Source organism: Furipterus horrens, unplaced genomic scaffold, assembly GCF_987537825.1.
Source record: "Furipterus horrens unplaced genomic scaffold, mFurHor1.1.pri manual_scaffold_2, whole genome shotgun sequence".
NCBI classification, from domain to species: Eukaryota; Metazoa; Chordata; class Mammalia; order Chiroptera; family Furipteridae; genus Furipterus; species Furipterus horrens.
The window spans coordinates 133,239,586-133,258,110 of record NW_028327172.1 but is presented as its reverse complement, the minus strand read 5'-3'; the positions used below and the strand labels follow the sequence as shown (position 1 = coordinate 133,258,110).

The window sequence follows — 18,525 nt, the reverse complement described above, 5'->3', positions numbered from 1 at the left end:
TCTGTGTCTCAGACTTCCCCCTATTAAAATGGGGATAACCACAGAGCCCACTCCACATTGTCATGTGGCATCAAGGAGATATACAAAAGTGCTTAGAACAGAGCCTGGTACTGAGTAGACAAGTAGAAGATTCAAATTTCTCACTTAAATCTCCATCTATCAACCAAATTGGTCAAGAAATGAAGGAAATTCCAGCAATCAAAACATGACATAGCTAAAAAAAGAAGCACTCGAGAACAAACACTGCTTAACTGTCTAGAGATCACTAAGGCTTTAGCTCTTAACACAATCACAAACTGCTTGTAAAATTTTAGAGCTAAAAGGAGCCTTATGAACTATTTCAAATTCTTGTCTTCCTGCTCTCCAGCTGACTCTGAGAGAAATCAAAGTCCAGGGAAGCTAAGTGATGTCCTCAATCTCATGCATGGTCAGTGGCAAACGTTCTAAACACAAGTGCCTTAACTCCCCATTCAGTGCGTAACCAAAACGAAGCTGGACACAGAGAACAGGTCAGTGTGACTGTGCTACAAGTAAAAAAAAGTGTGTGTATATATTTTAAGAAAGCTCAAAATATCTACTTAATAAATGTTAGAAAGTGGGTGGGAGGCTCAAATAAGAATATATGTGAAAACTCAATATAAATTAGGGTTGTATGCAAATGTGGATTGCTGGGATTCCTGAGAGAAAATTACCTAAATCAGTGTCAACTGAACTAGTTATCAAGTTGAATATGAGAAGCAAAGAGTGGAATTGCACCATATTGGAAATATAATATTTATGTTCATGCCTTACTTCTTTTTCTCCTCTCTCGCTCATAATCTTCATCTTCATCAGAATCTGGATCTGGTCGTCTTGAAAATCCACTAGCTTCATGTCTGTCTTTACGTCTCCTGTGATAATAAAAGATCCCATGTTCATCACAGACAAGCCAATTTAGAGACGTGAACTCAAAAGACGTCATCTTGTCTTTCTCTTGGCTAGAAAATACCCAAATCCTCCCTTTCACACTAAACTATTAATGGGAGGAGGGGTGTATGCACAAACAACTGGTTGAAGACTAAAGGAGCAAAATATGAGAAGTGAGAAGAATCCAGAAGATAAATTGAACACGTTTAATAGGTATATGAGTATAAGTAGCAAGAAAAGTTTCCTTGACATTTACTGCTTTCAATTTCAAAGCATATCAACATAGGTAATAGTTTAACAATTTCAATTCTCTAGAGCAGTGCTTTTCAACCAGTGTCCTGCAAGAAGCACCCTGTTGTGCCATAAGAATTTTTTTAAACATGTCGTACCTAACAATTTAGTCAGAGGCACTGACCTTTTCCCTTTGATTGTCAAATTTTAAAAAATGACAACAATGAACCCAACAGCTGTTCAATATGAATGAATCAAAATTATACCTATTTTTTTTGTCTGATCAGCAAAAAATATTATTTTTTGGTGTGCCGTAGAATTTTAGTAGTTTATGCATGCCATGAGATAAAAAAAATGGTTGAAAATCACTGCTCTAGAACATGCCTTCACTGCCTAAAATGATTCAATAAACAAGAAATACTGTGTTAATATTTTATAAACAATTTAGCAATTAGAATTAAGTATTTTTTTAAGGGGGGAGTACAGAGACATCAACCTACTATTCTACTCATGCATGTATTTACCAGTTGATTCCTGCATGTGCCCTCACTAGGGATCGAACCCGCAACCTTAGAGCATCAGGACGATGCTCCAACCAACTGAGCCACCCCACCAGGGCAATATTCAATATTTTTAAAAGAAAAAATATATATATAAATTCTTGTTGCCCATACTTTTAAAAAACATAAATAAAAGATGCATACATTTTTAAAAATTCTATCTGGCTCAAAAATAGTTATGATTATAGAAGAGTCAGAGCATAGGAAAGTAATGTTCAACATTAGGACTCTAAATTACTTTTGTAACAACTTGCCAGAAATATATACTTTAATTTTTCTGTATCTATACATGAAATTTGCTCTAGAATTTGTTTTCATGCTGAGATGTAACAACTAAAAATTTTTTTAAATAGTTTGATTCTTTCTGATGATTGCTCAGATCAACCATGAAAACTAACTTCAGCCTTGTGGACAGCACTGAAGTTCATTCATGAACATTCTAATACAGATTTCAAATGCAAAATATCCCCAAATCCAAACAGAGCCTTACTTTTCTCTCTCTTCTATTTCTTTTTGTCTTTCCAGCTCCCGCTGTCTCTGTCGTTCCTCTCTTTGGCGCTTCACCACTTTCTCATAATCATTAGGAAACATAGGATCATATTCATCAGCTAAGGGAATCAAAACTTCTCCTGCAGAAAATCCACTGGGTACAGGATCCTGAGGAAGATAAAAATGCCAAGGTATCATCCTCATGTCTTAAAATTTTATTCACAGAATTAAGGTAAAAGAATATGAGGGTTGGAAGTAGCCTTGATGACCATCTATCATCCTCCTTTGTTTGTATTACAGATGAGGAAACAAATGTCTAAGGAGGTTTAGTGACTTGACATGGCCACACATCTCACTAGGTAGCAGCAAAACCATGACAAAACACTTAGTTCAGTATTAATTCCATAAATACCCTATGGCATTTTCCTGAAATTCATAAACAAACTGCCATCACCGAAAATTTTTAAGCAATAAATTTGATTTTTATATAGCAAACAACAAATACTTCTGTTTTTATATCTCCATGAAACCTTAAAAACCAAGCAACCTATAAATAACACAATCATTCTTGCGATCATTTAATAGAGTAACTTTCAATTTCAATTACATGGACAGTTAAGACTTAAAAAAGCAGAAAGCAACCTCTTGGGCTTTTTGAGATCCTCTGGGAATACATCCCTTTGGAGGTAGGCTGCACTTAATGTGCTGAGTGTGGCACAGGTGCCTGTAATTCCCTCACATCGTCATTAATTGTTTTAAGGTCCACTAAGATCAGGTTCAGATGATAGCATTTTGCATTCCTCTTCTAAACATTGAGAAACGGGCTACTTACTCTTTGGGAGAAAAGAGGTAGTCTTAACAAAGAAATCAGAAAAACAAAAGGCAGACAGAGTACAGCCAACTGGAAAATACATGATGAGAAATGGGGCTTTACCCCAGGTTGGTGGTCTTGATCTCTACAGGGTTCTGGGAAGCCCTGATAAAATGTACGGTCTAAGTTTCCTAAACCTCCATACTTTCTTCCTCCATGTTTTCTTAGCATTTAACTCTTCTTTATTATCTGTAAAAATAAGAGGTCTTAACTGGTCTCCACAGATGTCTTAAACAAGCATAACGTAGGACTAGTCGCCTCTTTCAGGAGGTACATTGCCCCAAAAAGTACTATCAAAGGCAGAAAGGTTATAGAATGTATTTTGTTTTGAACAGAAAACTGACATCATAAGAGCTTACGTTGAATATCAATAAGTTTAAATCCAACAAGTCCTGTTAAGTTTGACATTTTACAATGTTAGACTGTTCCATCTGACATTCTGCATTGCAAAACAAATACTTCATCTTTTCCTTATAACTAAAACTCAGGAAACACTACGATTCAATGAATAAAAGAAATTAGAAAAGTAACTGTTGTCACCTCCCAAGTCCTATCATGGAAAATTTACACAAATCTATTAAACACAGGGGCCCCGAAGGGCAATTAATGAATCTGTATTCGTACAGAAGACATTTCAAAAATGCAAAGGCACATAAACAAGATTTCCTTTCAGCTATTATTAAGACAGGAGTGAAACTAATAATCAGCCACTCAATTTATATAGTACCATTATCACAAATTTTCTGAGAGAACAAATCGTCAATATGAAATTTGACATCAAATTATTTTTTACTGTATAAACCCTACTAAATTTAAATTTAACAATGAGCTATCCTCCTCTAAATACCATAAATAAAGCAATTTATTCATTTAAAAAAATTAAAATACTAATACCCCAATGATGGGAAGGGTGGGTAAACCTAAAATACTCATAGATTGTAGGTGATATTATATACTAACACAACTCTGCTGTAAACAAGCCAGCACTAAAACAAATTGGCAATAAAAATGACTGATCTCTTAATGCCACCTCAGGAAGTCTACCCTAAGAAAATAATTTTACATGCATAGAGTACTCTCTATGGAGATGTCCATTAGAGTGTTATTTATGATGACAACATAAAAGCAGAGCTAGATGGTTCTACAGTTAGTAAATCATATAAATTTCAAAATAGTCACTTGATGGGAATACGTCACAATTAAAAATTGATTGTGAAACCTTGTAACAAAAAACAATGCTTGATTCAATGGAGGGGGGTACAATATTATAGGTTCTAGAATCAATACACAGTAACAGAAAATGAGGAAGCAGCTTTTGAGTAAATGTAGCGATAAAAAGTACGTGGTAAGAATGTGGTAAACGTTAAATGACTAAGAATCCCTCCCAAAACACCTCCTCTGTGAGTGCCCTTCTCTCTATACAGATTATTAGCCTGCAGTAATACCAGTTCTCCCAGCCAAGAAAAAGCAAGTTCAGGGAGCAAGTGGATTCCAAACCAGAATAGTTAAGACTATGAGGATGATAAATGAAGTAAAGAAGGGAGGGAGTATGAAGCTGAAACTGTGTCTCAGCTTCACTGGGGTCTTTTCTAACAGTTGGTGGGGGGCTGGGTGCAGCTAGGAAGAGTACCTTGCTAAGAAACAGACAGCAATAACAGTATATCTTATCATTAACCTATGGGTCATATTTCATGAAGCAATTTGTGTGCATGGTGCTGTTTATTAAACTACCACCATCGTATTATCTGAACGACATCTACAGAAGAATAAATGTATACCTACAGTGGGTATAATTTTAAATATAAAACTTATTTAGTTCATTTGCCCCTCATTTTGTATAGTTTTAACTATGATTTGCAATTATCCTTTTCCAGATCTTCCTCATCCTCACTAACCCATTTATAGTTGTCCATGTCCGTTTCTTAGTTTTTAATCTTATATAAAATCACTGGGATAGTAAAGGGTAGGATGGTAGACTTGTCTTTATTTTTAACCTATTTATTTATTTTAATCCATGACAAAACAATGAACACTAATACTCTTTATTATAAACAACCTATGTAACCAGCACTAAGCAAATTAAGTAAACTATAGTATATGCACATGAAGGAATATAGTGAAGCCATTAAAATACTTTTTGACACAGAGTGACAGTCAGAATATATTAAGCGAGATAAGCAAGTTAGAGAACAAGTAGAAGAGGGCACAGGATGGGAAGATATTCCAAAATAATCGTTTTTAACTTCTGGACAGAATTGAAGTCACTTGTTTTTCCTTTTGTGTATCTCTGGTTTCTGGTTTTTCTACAATGAACTATTTTATCTTAAATAGCTAAATGTTTTAAACCTGATAAACAGAAATAAAAATTAAGTTGAAAATGACATTGACTAGACTGCAAAGGCTTATTGAGGAGACTGTGTTCAGAGATATATGCATAAAATAAGACATACAGTAAGCAGGAAAGCTCGTCAAAGTCAGAGGTGAGCTTACCTTTAGGCCGGCTGCTACATGAGGCGGGGTGTCCACAATCTGTCGGTCATCTGAAGAGCTGCCTCGCTTTAGGTCAATTACTGGGGCAAGGACTGTACTTTGTTTTGTTCTCTGGCTCTAAAATCATTGAAAAACAAGAAGAGTGTACTGAACCTTCAAATTAAAATCCTTACTATTTGTAACAAAGCTTTTTGGGGGGGAGTTTCTGTAACCTTTCAGCTATGAGAAAACTCTATCTTAAAATAGCCTTTTACAAGGGGGGAACCCAAACAAAATCTGGAATTATCTTCTGGAGGGCTTCCCCCTTTAGGTGAGTGCTCTAGGAACCCACCTGTATCAGTGTGCCAGCTGGCATTATTGTGAGAGGCTGCATTTAGCTTCAGTGAATTTTTTTTGAAGACTCTTTCAACATGTTTGCCCATTTCATGATGGGTGATTTACAGGCACATTTGCCTACTCCGTGCTGAGTGTTCAGCAGTTTTTGACCAAAAAGAGCATGACCCCATGCTCTACCCTCCCTATTGACCCAATCTCACCCCAAGAGATTTTTTTGTTTCCCTGGATGAAAACGGTCCTCAAAAGGAAACATTTTGCTGATATGGAAGAGGTAAAATAAAAAACAGCAGAAGCACTAAAAGGCATTAAAGTTGACGAGTTCAAAACCTGTTTTGAGTAGTGGGAAAAACGTGTCAATAGGTGTCCTGCATCAAATGGAGAGTACTTTGAAGGTGACTGAAGTTTAAACATGTAAGAATAAATACACATTTTTTATAAATAAATTCCAGTTTGTTGGGGGGTCTCCCTCGTAATTCAATCACTACTATAACCACATACTAGTTTCAGTAGCCTATTCTATTTTTACAACACAAATTACCTCCATTGTAAAAGATTTATAGTAAACTTGGGTCAGTTTTATTTAAATTTGCATATGATATCAGCTCTACAAAGTATTATATCTTCCTTTGACCAGGAAGGCAAATCTGTAACAGCACATTACAGTAGTCCCTCTCTATATCACAGTTCACTTATTGCAGCCTAACTGTATCGCGGGATTTTTAAAAAATACTATATTTAATTATTTATCGCAGATTTTTCGCTATATCGTGGGATTTTGCGGTACTATACAGTAAATACTAAAATAAATGTAAGGTTCCTACTTTGCAGATTTTCACCTATCGCGGTGGGGGGGGGGGTGGTCTAGCACGTAATACCCACGATAAATGAGGGATCCATGTATACTTTTTGACTAGCATGGATCTTTCACATTGAATGGGTTCTAATGTGCGGGGCACATGGATTAGTGTTTTCCCTCCCAGTAGAATGTAAAATCCTGCCCTACCTCTTTTATTATGAACCTATGGAAAAAAAAATTTTTAAGATAACATGATCATTCACATACCATCAACCACTGTTAACATTTTACCATATTTGTTTTACCCTACACCTATATTGTACACTAACCAAATGGTTTAGAATTTCAAAGAAATTTGAAAACACTAGGATACTTTAACCTTAACCTCCTAAAATTATGGACATTCTCTTATATAAACACAACACTATTACCACACCTAAGAAAATCAATAATTCCCTGTATCATGTCCTACCCAATTAATATTCAGGTTTTTCAAGCTATCCCCGAAATGTCTTTAAATACTTGATTTTATTTTGAACCAAAGGTCCTACCAAAATTCTGCAATGCATCTGTTTTTTAAGTCTCTTGATTTAGGAAAATCCTCCCTCCTTGTTGGCATCATTGTTGTCATCATCATCATCACCACCATTTTTGTCTCTTTTTTTCTGACACTGTCTGGTAAAATGCTGTACATTCTAGATACGTCATAAATTCCTGGTGGTCTAGTTTCACTTAGTCCTCTATGCCCTACAATTCCTGAAAACCGAGTTAAATCTTAATTAGGTTACAGTAGTGCTTAAATGTATCTTCACTGTCCTTCAAGAAAAACACATTAATTTCACACAGCAATCTCAAAAGATGTTGGAAAGTTAGTAGAAATTACTTCATTTGACCAATTACAAAAAATTCTATTTGAAATCTCAACAGATATCCTGAAATTAATGTATCTAAATAAGTAAAAAGATAAGCATAAATTAGACTGAAGCAATCATAGAAAAGATGTCTAAGAGTCTAGATTTCATATAAAACCATAATTTCTTGCACCCAACTCTTTACTTTTCAAGTGAGTAAAATAATGGTACAGAAAATCAGTATGTAATCCATAAATTTTATTTGGCTTTTTAATACATTTATTTTTTAAAAGAATCTATCTTCTTAATTGTATTTTATGCAAGCTGGCTTTTAACCTATAGTTTATAATTAATGCACTAACTGGACAGAGAAAGTGATCCTGAAGTACTTGGCAGGAAGAAACAAGTTTTTTAGGATTTTAAAAGATTGGCTGAAAGTAATACAAAAAGCTGACAATTTTTAAGCTGGTAATAAAAAATTATCCCAAGTAGTTTTTGATTTATATATCTCTAGAATATTTTGACTGCTTTTCTATTTTCTGTTTTGTTATCTTCCATTGAATTAAGATTGCCCACACATCTGAGTTTATGTTACTAAGATGAGAATTGCTCCTTGGAGCCAGTCATTTTACAAAAGAGAAGATTAAGCCTTCAAGAATAAAATACATGAAACATAAAACCTTGTTTATACACCTAATATACAAGTCCAAAGTTACATAAAACTTAAAAAGTTTTTTAAATTAAATCAATTTTTCAAAATTAAAAGGAAGAACAAGACTTGTTAATAATCTTCCTTTCATGTAGGTTGAAAGCTGGTTTTAAAAAGACAAAATTGCATATCTTTAAAAATAAGTACAGCATAAAAGAATTTAAACCTTGTAATGATGAATGTGAAAAAGACAAAGACTCTTTAATCAATAGAATTAACAAAACAAAATTAAATTTTAAGACAGTGTTGCTTTACCTATGGTATCCTAATCCTAAGAACCTTTTATAATACTTAGCAATCAAATGTTAGAGCTTCAATAAAAGCACCTATTCATATGGTAAAGGAAAAGAACAACAATTCCAACTTAAAAAAACCATTTATTATGGAAAATTTCAAACATAAAATTAAAGAGAAAAATTAAAGAATTCTTAAGTCTCTATCAACCAGCTTAAACAACTATCAACTCATGGTCAATTCTGTTTCACGTACATCCCAATCTCCTCTGCCTCAGAATGGATTATTTTAAAGTAAATCTCAGAAATTACATCACTTTATCAGTAAATATTTCAATATATATTTCTAAAGCATCTTTGAAAACTTTTTTCATTACAGTGTTCCCCCTCTAGGAATAATTTTTCCCCTACCCATAAAATTTTAATATCTGTTTAAGTCCTTTGCTATGACTATCTGTACTTGATATATAAAAAGAGCAAGCTTTTTTCCCCACCCCACCCCACCCCACTTAGGACCAATACTTGCCCCATTTGGGAGGATAGAGCCTCCACTGGGCGAAGCATGCTCTAAAACATAAGGGCCCTTAGAACAGTAAGCAAACCTAAATACCATTCTCATTCCTAAAGTATTTGGCAGTAACATTTTAATAAAACCTAGTGGACAACTATGTTTTTAATGTCGTACATGTTAAATAATTTCAAGTATGTTGCCAATGCCCAACATGTATACAACAGGAGCAAAAACACTGACTTCCAGACTATATACACCTGACACATCCACAACCAATCCGAGCCCTCAATAATGCACACAATTATAATAGCTTAGTCATCACTACAGAGCTTCCTTTCTCAAAGTGCTGATTCCAAACTACCTACAACAGCAGGAATGCTACCAAAAATGCAGACACCTGGGGCCCTAACCCAGAACCAGAATTTACCAGACTATCAGGAATATGGCTACTGAAGCAATATTTTAACCAAATTCTCAGTAATCATAGGCATACTGAAGTTTGAAAACCTGTATCACTGCCAGAAATCGAGAGTATTGCCTTTCTTCACTGGAATCCCTGAAATAGTTCTTCTACTCCCAGTAGCTGGGAGAAGCAAAATGACCTTAAATTCCTTCTTATTCTCTACACAGAGCCTCTCCCCACATAATTGTTTAACCCTAAATAATCAATGAAAAGGCAGAAGGGCAAGCTAAAACCATTATTATTCTTAATCTAAGGAGGAAACTGCTCTGTAGACTTCTGCTTTCACACTGTGGCATATCTTACCTTTGCTTGAGTGAGAGCTGCCTTCTTTACCTGCAGCTGAGACTGCAGAAGTTTGAAGTTTTTGGACCAGCCTTCCGTTTTCGAGTCACTGGTCTCCACTCCCAGGTCGTCATACAGCGACATCTTTTCAGTTTAATGCTGAAAGGCAAGGGGTGAGGGTGGGGTGTTAAAAATGCAAAATACAGTATAGATTTTAAAAATAACTCATTTTAAAGGTAATAACACTACATTTAAAGCGATTCCCCTAGTTCAGGAACCTTCACTGACAGAAGCCAGCTGATGTCACCAATCGGTGCTCTAATTAATATGCATGTATTATTTTTAAAATAAACTTCTAGAATTAATAAGATCATCTGGTCAAGGAATTCATGAGTGAAACTGGTCTGTTCTACAACATATAATGAGCTAAAAATAGAAGCTATAGATTCAGGACATTATTAATTACATACATCCAATTTAAAAAATTCTATTTGGTCTCAATAGCAAAAATGTTGAAGCCTTACAAAAACACCAGGTTCATTCAGCACAATTAGCTACCCTTCTATAGAGAAAAAATTTAAAAATATGCCTAGAAATTTTTTAAAAAACAGAAATGATCTCACAGAAGTAGGTTAACCAAATGCTTCTTGAGGGGAGAGGATTAGATCTTAAATATCCTGATTTCCTCATGACCTTGGTTACAAAGAGATAATCATTCTACATGTGAATGATCAATACACAATACCCCTGCTGAGTAGAAGAATACAAGATAATAGCAAAAACGTCAACAATAGTTAACATTTATTAAAACTTATCTGGCCAGGGGGGTGGTAAATGCAGTATTTGCTGTAGAAGACTTGCTAGGTTACAGATGGGGGACAGGAGATAATCTGCTCCAGGTCACAGTGGGAAGACCCACTTCAAACCCAGCTAGGTGAACGCCACAGCCCTTGCTAGTAAATCCCTACTGCTACCTTTTAAAAAACCTCAACATTCTGAAACCCACAACATGGCTCACTTCTCAAAATAAAAAAAGTCAATCTTTCTCACAGATGGGGAAAAATAATTTTTTTAATTGAAATCTCTAAATTGCAAATAAATGCTTAGCACAGGTAGCTTCCCATTTATAGATGGATTCCAAAAGTCTGTCGGTTCCCAGGCCCAGACAGCATTTTGCCATAGAAACTGTTATACAAAACCTGTTCTGCCTTTATACTTGTCTCAGGAATAAAAGGTGATCCAGACAAGAATATATTTCATTTCCCCCCAGGGTTACATCAGATTCAAGGCAAAAATTTCTCTGTGTTGTATGACTGCTTTTTCACCCTTCTATGATGGGTATTCTGAGACCCTGCTGCCCCAGTGCTTGGCAGACCTTGGTTCCACTTTGTATGGAGTTGGGGTAACCGGAGTGGATACCAACTTGACGCCCTCCGAATAGCTGATCTGGTTTTGAGCAGTGTACCCCTCTTTGCCTGGAAGTCAGTGCCCCACTAAGCTGTGGCTGCCTCTTAATACTCAAACCCTCCGATGACCTAAAAGCTTTGTTTTCTTAATGAAAGGCCCCCAAGGTAGCACAGAAGCAGGCAAATAAAAGCACAGCCCAGGGTACTGGTGGCTGACTATTCCGATACATCACCTAAAACTCCAGGGATTCCTAAATGTTCTCCTCATTAAGGCTTCTGTGACAACTCACCAGCTTAGCTGACAGCAGACAATTTCCTAGAAAGGGTATCCAACAAGGAAATGCCCACTGCCTTCAGTGCAAGACAAAGTGAACATTTTATTCAGGAACTTGGCAATGTCTTGTCATGTTAAGCTTGAGTCACTGAAGCTAAATGAAGAAAGAATAACAAACTCCATTTCTTAATTAAATGTGACTGAAATACAACCTTGTCTTCAAACCTTTAGAGGAAATCCCCCTGGAGTCTACTTCATCCTAGCCTACCTGGCATTCAAAACTAATCATTATTATCTGAATTAAAATTTAGATAAGTCATCTTTAAACTTTAAATTTGCTCCAAGAAGATTAAACAGAGCAAGAGCAAGGAAAACAATTCTGAAAGTTAGCTTAATACTGTGGGTTTCAGAAAAAAGTACTTAAAAAATGACCATGCATCTTTAATCTACCCTACTTTAATTTTTTGAGCCCTCTTCTTCCAGTTAGTCAACAAACCAAAGCCTACAAAAAACTATGGACTCACTTTTCTATCTTTTTTTATTCTTATAAAGGCAATGGAAGATTAGAACACTGGAAACAAATAAACCAAGATTTCTGAGAAATTACAAACATAAAGATAAATGATCAAAACTTGCTTGCAACCCAAACTTTTCTTTATTTAGTCCAGTATCTTCATAAAAAAACTTGAGAACTTCATCAAAGAAGGTATTTACAAATGCTGGTGCCAATGGAAATAGGTTAACCAAATGCCCACTAAACTATGAAGGGAAAAGATTAGCTTATTCATTTCTGCATCTCCAATTTCTGGCACAGAGTAGGTATTTAATAAACATTTGTTGAAATATTAATAGTCAAGTAAAGTCTACTTAGCCACATGAATTAGCAGTGAAACGACACAATGCCCACAGCTTCCACTAGAAAAAAAAAGTAGGTAAAATGTTCTGGAGCTGGATGGTGATAATGGTCACACAGTGGGAATGTACGTAATGCCACAGTACTATGTACTTAAACATGGTGAAAGTGGCAAGTTTTATATTATGTGTATTTTACTATAATTTTAAAAAGAACAATGGACATGGACAACAGTGTGGTGATTGCAGAGTGGCAGGGGAGGTGGGTGGGTGGAGGTGTTAGAGGGCATGGGGGGTTAAATGGTAGTGGAAAGAATAAAAAAATGTTTAAAAGACGTCCAGCCAAGATGGAGCCGTAGGTAGACACGCTGCATCTCCCTCCACAACTAAGAAGGAATACAACAATCTCAAAACTACAGGCAACCAGAAGTACCAGAAAATCTAGCGGATGGAAGTCCAACAAAGATATGTAGAAGAAATACTCATCTAGGCAGGTGGGAGGGGGTGGAGAGGACGCAGTGTGGCGCCAGCGGTGGTGGAGGCAACGGGCAGTAACACATTAAAAAGTAAAGAGGGTGGGACACCTGGGGAGTGCTCTCAGCACCAGACCAGACCAAACAGCTCATGGTAACAGCACCAGGGAAAATAAAACCTCATTGCTTCTGACTGTGCAAACCAGTGGGTGTTGGGGTGGAGGCAGAAACTGCCGGTCCTCAGCTGAGTCTGCTTGTTTAAAGGGCCCCCATGGTCCTAGAACATCCTCAGACCGACCCACTCCAGGAATCATGGACAGGGAAAAAGCTAGAGAGGCACCAATCCTATATGGAAATGGGAGAAGTGCCTGGAAAACGGGTAAGTGTGGGGAACTGCTCCTTGTGGTTTCGGGAATTGTAACCCCGGTCATGAGCCCGACTTGCCCCACGTTGGCTTGTCTTTAAGTCTCAACAAAAGGCTGCACGGGAGTCATAACCGAAAACCATTCAGAGGGTTTCCATGGGAATTGGATTTAAAGAATGCTTATTATGCTTTAGAACTTGCTCTGCTTATCTTGTAGTTAAGTATAAACAATGTCTAGCAAGGAATGTATGAAACCTTGTACTTAATGCCAGTGTGGCGTCAAAATGTTTGATAGACCCTGACACAGACTGGTTACTGTGCCCTCTGTACTGGTACTTCTAATCTGTTATTGTCAATTGTAATCCAGGCGCCTAAAAGCTACTGATGATTCATGAATTTTGACCTTGTATCTCCCATGCATACCCTTCTCAATAAAAAGCATGAGGAACAGAGGTCTTGCGCTTTCTTCCCTAGAGGAAACAGCCACCCCCCACCCCCCCCGACAAAATACAATGTTCTGGATAAGTTTGTTCCGGCGTGGTCATGAAGCCTCTGCTGGACAGAGTAGTTTCCGACGAGCCCGGGTGTTGGAGGCAACTCTGCCTCAAGTGAGTGCTAAGCAAGCGGCATTGTTCCCTCTCAGACCTCTCCCCCACATACAGCACCACCGGGTGAAACAGGTTGCCCTGCACTGACAAACACCTAAGGCTCCACCCCTTACAACATAACAGGAGTGACAGTTCTGCCTAAGACACAGAAGCAAACACAGGAACATGTCAATATGAGGAGACAGAGAAGTATGGCCCAAAAGAGGAAATGGATCAAGGTTCCAGTGGGAGAACTAAGCGACGAGGAGATAGCCAACCTCACAGATGAGGAGACAGACAACCTAACAGATGCAGAATTCAAAACAGTGGTGATAAAGATGCTCATGGGCTTGACAGATATGCTTGAGTACGGCAAACGTATAGAGAAGATGCGAAGGCTATGCTAAGTGAAACAAAGGAAAATCCACACAAAACTAATGCTGAAGGGAAAGAAACTGGGGTTCTAATCAATGATTTGGAACATAAGGAAGAAATAAACAGTCAACCAGTGCAGAATGAGGAAGCAAAAATTGAAAAAAATGAGGAAAACTTCCCAAATCTTGCGAAGGAGATGGACATACAGGTCCGGGAAGCACGAAGGGTCCCGGGCAAGCTGGACCCAGAGGGGACCACACCAAGATGCATCATGACTGAGATACCAAAGGTGAAAGATAAAGACAGAGTCCTGGGGGCAGCAAGAGAGAGGTGGAGAGTTGCCTACACAGGGGGTGCCTATAGGACTATCAGCTGATTTCTCAGAGGACACTTTGAAGGCAGGAAGGGACTGGCAAGCAGTATTCAATGTGATGAAAGGCAGCCTGCAACCAGGATTACTCTATCCAGCAAAGCTATCATTTGGAATGGAAGGGCAGATAAAATGCTTCCCAGAAAAGGTGAAGCTAAAGGAGTTCATCATCACCAAGCCATTATTATATGAAATATCAAAGGGACTTATTTAAGAAAAAGAAATCAAAACTATCAACACTAAAATGACAACGAACTCACAATTATCAACAACTGAATCTAAAAAATAAAAACAAAATCCATCTAAGCAAACCAGAAGCGGGACAGAATCATAGGTATGGGGAATCATTTGGAGGGTTATCAGCTGGGAGGGGGGAGGGGGAAAATTGGGGAAATGGTGCAGGGATTAAGAAGCATAATTGGTTGGTACAAAATAGACAGGGGGAGTTAAGAATAATATAGGAAAGGGTGAAGCCAAAGTCCTTATATGCACGACCCATGGACATGAACTAAGCGGCGTGGTATTGCTGGAGGGAAGGGGGGTACTGGGCAGAGGGGAGCAAAGGGAAAAAAACTGGGACTACTGTAACAACATCATCAATAAAATAAAATTAATTTTTTTTAAATGCTTGCTGATAAACTCCAGAGCTAAAACGCGGCTTTAAAAGAACAAGGACCAAGGTAACAACGGAGTCAGGTCTTCCTTCACCTGTCCAGGTAACCCCTTGTCTTTAAGAGATACCGACTTCTGGAGTTCTGCATCCCAGGAAGTAAACAGCTTCCCTCCTCTCCACTCCCCGGGTCTCGCAGGAGTCAAAAGTGTGCTGGGCCTCAGGTGACTGGGACCCGGGTCCCGGAGTCGACGGACCTAGCAACTTTTTCAAAACAAAACCAATGGAGGCAGGGAGAGAAAAAGGTCCTCGGGTCCAAAGGAGTCGTTAAGAGACAGACGGGAAAAGGAAAAACGAAGAGAGGAAGAGATCGAGGCCCTAGTGACCCGAGGGAAATAAAGAAAAGTGGCTGCGGAGAGCAAAGAGAGGCACAGAGGAACAGGGCCGGACCGGAGGGTCGCCCGGAGTCGCAGGGTGCCTGCGGCTCTAGGGACCAGCCGGAGACCTCCCGCACCATTGCGGCGCGGCCTAAAGCCACGGCCTCGCATCCAAAACCCTCCGGGGCCGCCCTGCCGCCCGGGACGTACTTACCCGGCCCGCCAGGCCGACTCTACCCATGGGCCGCGTCGGCGCACCAAGGCCAACACGCCGCGGGGAGTGAAGGCTGGGTCCACTAGGCCTAAGCTCGGGACCGCGCGGCCCGCTTCCCAGCGCCAACCACTAAGCCGAAGCTGCAAGGGCGCAAGCTGCTGAGGAATGAGGAAAAGCGTGCGGCCGGGAGAAAGAGAGAGGTACTCACTTGCGCCGCCTACCTGCGGCGCCCCTTGCCGGCGGGAGGACCTCACTACACTTCGCCTCCGTTGGCGTGCTTTTCTTCCGCCAAGAGGTGTCGCAGTGGCCCAAGTGTGTGAAATTTCAGGCTCACAGGAAATTGTCCAGTGACCCCAGATGATGAGGAAGGGAAATGGTCCAAGGTTGCAAAAATGGATTTTGGCAGCCAACAATGTATTGTCATGTGTCCATTAAAAGGAGAGCAGGGGAGAATCCCTCCGAGCCCGTCGCTGTCATCCATTCAAAACCATTCCTGAACATGCACCATGCTGAACATTAATCACCATATAATCACCATATGTGAGATGAACGCAAAAATGCTGCAAAAGAAATGGCAACAAACATGAATTTAAGTGTACGACTAAGGAAACAGTACATATGGAGTTTAAGGTTACATACATGTTATAAAACCTCACAATTTAAAAACAATATAAGAAAAGCTGAGAGGAAAAGAGAAAATGGGGTTTTGTGTAAATACGATTTTCATATCTATAATTGGAGGTAAAGTATTTCAGACTGCTAAGTCAAAAAGTAGATATTTAAATACATATTTTAGGACAAAGGAACATACTGAGAAAGAATATAATCTAAATCTCATGATTAAGAAAAGGAGAAAAGAAAGAAATATAGTAAGAAGTCAATGAAGAATCTAAAGTAACAGATGATTAAGAACAAGAGCTAACGTATTTATTATGCTAACCCAGAACAAAAAATACAAAGCTTTCAAATTATCAAAGCACATACACACAATTATAACAAGTCAAACAAAATAACATAGTGAAATATTTGGAAAAAATCACAAGGCAGAAAGCATAACAAAACAATATAACAGAACTAAGACCAAACATCATAATAAATAAACATAAGTGAACTAAATTATCTTATTTAAAATATTCAGTTTCATATTGGCGCAAAAACCATAACACAACTTTGTGTTGTATACAATAAAACATATAAAATAGAATGATTTTGGAAATCTATACTAGGAATATGTAAACATAAAGAAATCAGGAAACAGAAACTTCTTATTACACAGGGTTGATTTCATGGCAGGAAGCACTGAAAGAGATTAAGAAGGACATTTTATAATTACCAGAGTTACAATTCACAATGAAGAAGACATAAGAATATGTATGTACCGAATAACATAATTTCGTTATTCATAGCAAAGATTATAGGACATATAAAGAGAATACATAGACAGAAGTAATTAGTATAGTCCTTGCCAGATTAAGGGCACAAAAGTAAATAAGGATAGAGAAGACTTAAAAATATAATTAAGACTTCCGGCCAAGATGGAGGCATAGACAGACACACTGCGTCTCCCTCCACAACTAAGAAGAAATATAACTACCTCAAAACTAGAAACAACCAGGAGTTCCAGAAAAATCAAACTGCATGGAAGTCCAGCAAACAAAGATATAAAGAAGAAATACTCATCCAGACAGAATTTGTGTATTTGATTCCAGTGAAGACAGGACAAGGGAGAGAATATGGAGTGATTACGATAAATCCAGAGAGAGAAAGAGAGAGAGAGAGAGAGAGAGAGAGACATTGATGTGAAAGAGAAACGTTGATCTATTGCCTCCTGTATGCACCCTGACCCAGGACTGAATCTGCAATCCAGGCATATACCCTAAACTAAATCGAACCTGTAACCTTTTGGTGTACAGTATACATTCTAATCAACTTACCCATGTGACCAGGGCACAATTATTATTTTTTAAAAGTTGAATGTAGACCTGCATTTAACCCATTTATTAAATTTTATTTGGATACTATGAAAAAATATTAATATGGTAGATCTAATATAGCAAGCACTATAACCTGACTTATAGAAAGTACATCAATTCAAATGCCCTTGGAACACTCACAACTATTTGACATGTTTTAGGCAACAGAGAAAATCTTAATATATTCCAATAAGTAGAACCGTATGAATAATCTTTGATCACAATTTTTATAAAACTAGAAATTAATGACAAAACAGAAAATAAAACAGTTCTGCTTCTTGGAAGTAGATAAAATTTGGACCAAAAAGGATAAAATGAACAACACAGATAATATGTAGAAAAATATGAAAATGAAAATGACATATAAACCCATGAAATTTTGCTAAAATAGTACTAAAACTTGTGGTTTTAAATGAGTATTAGTTTAAAAGTTATAATAAGATAAATTAAGCACCCATGTAAGAAGTTAGAAACAGAACAAAATAAACTTTTGAAAAACAGAAGAATGGAATTTAAAAAGGTAAAATATTAAACTGATGATGGATAAAATAGAAAAATATAGAATTAAAACAATCCAAGAGCTGATTTTTTAAAAATAAGTAGGTTAGCTGATAATTAAACAAGACAAAGGGGAGAACACACAAATACACAAAACTTGAAATAAGGAGAATTAACTAAGATGCAGAAGAAAGTACAATTATCTTAAGAGATCACCTTGTTCAGTTTTGTCAAATAAATTAGAAAATCTAGATGAAATGAATAATTTTGAGGACAATAGAATTTCTCAAAATGAACTTTAAAAAAGTAATAAAGTTTAGACAGACCAACTGACACAGGAGGAATAGAGAAGAAGAGCAAAGAGGTCCTCTCCCAAATAGCACCAGGTCCAGATGTTTCCAGAAGGGCATTTACAAGGCCTGTA

The 18,525-nt window shown here is 37.5% G+C and overlaps 1 protein-coding gene across 1 annotated transcript in view; it reads right to left on the bottom strand.

Moving 5' to 3' along the window:
* Positions 1-15,807, bottom strand: part of RBM17 (RNA binding motif protein 17) — a 31,297-nt gene extending 15,490 nt beyond the window's left edge. The window contains exons 1-5 of the mRNA XM_090266472.1: positions 15,631-15,807; positions 9,750-9,887; positions 5,548-5,664; positions 2,188-2,354; positions 793-890 (exon numbers count right to left, since the gene is read on the bottom strand). Coding sequence (XP_090122598.1) covers positions 793-890; positions 2,188-2,354; positions 5,548-5,664; positions 9,750-9,872 — 505 coding nt within the window. The 5' untranslated portion in view covers positions 9,873-9,887; positions 15,631-15,807. The remainder of the gene's footprint in view (positions 1-792; positions 891-2,187; positions 2,355-5,547; positions 5,665-9,749; positions 9,888-15,630) is intronic.
* Between the last annotated feature and the right edge of the window lie 2,718 nt (positions 15,808-18,525).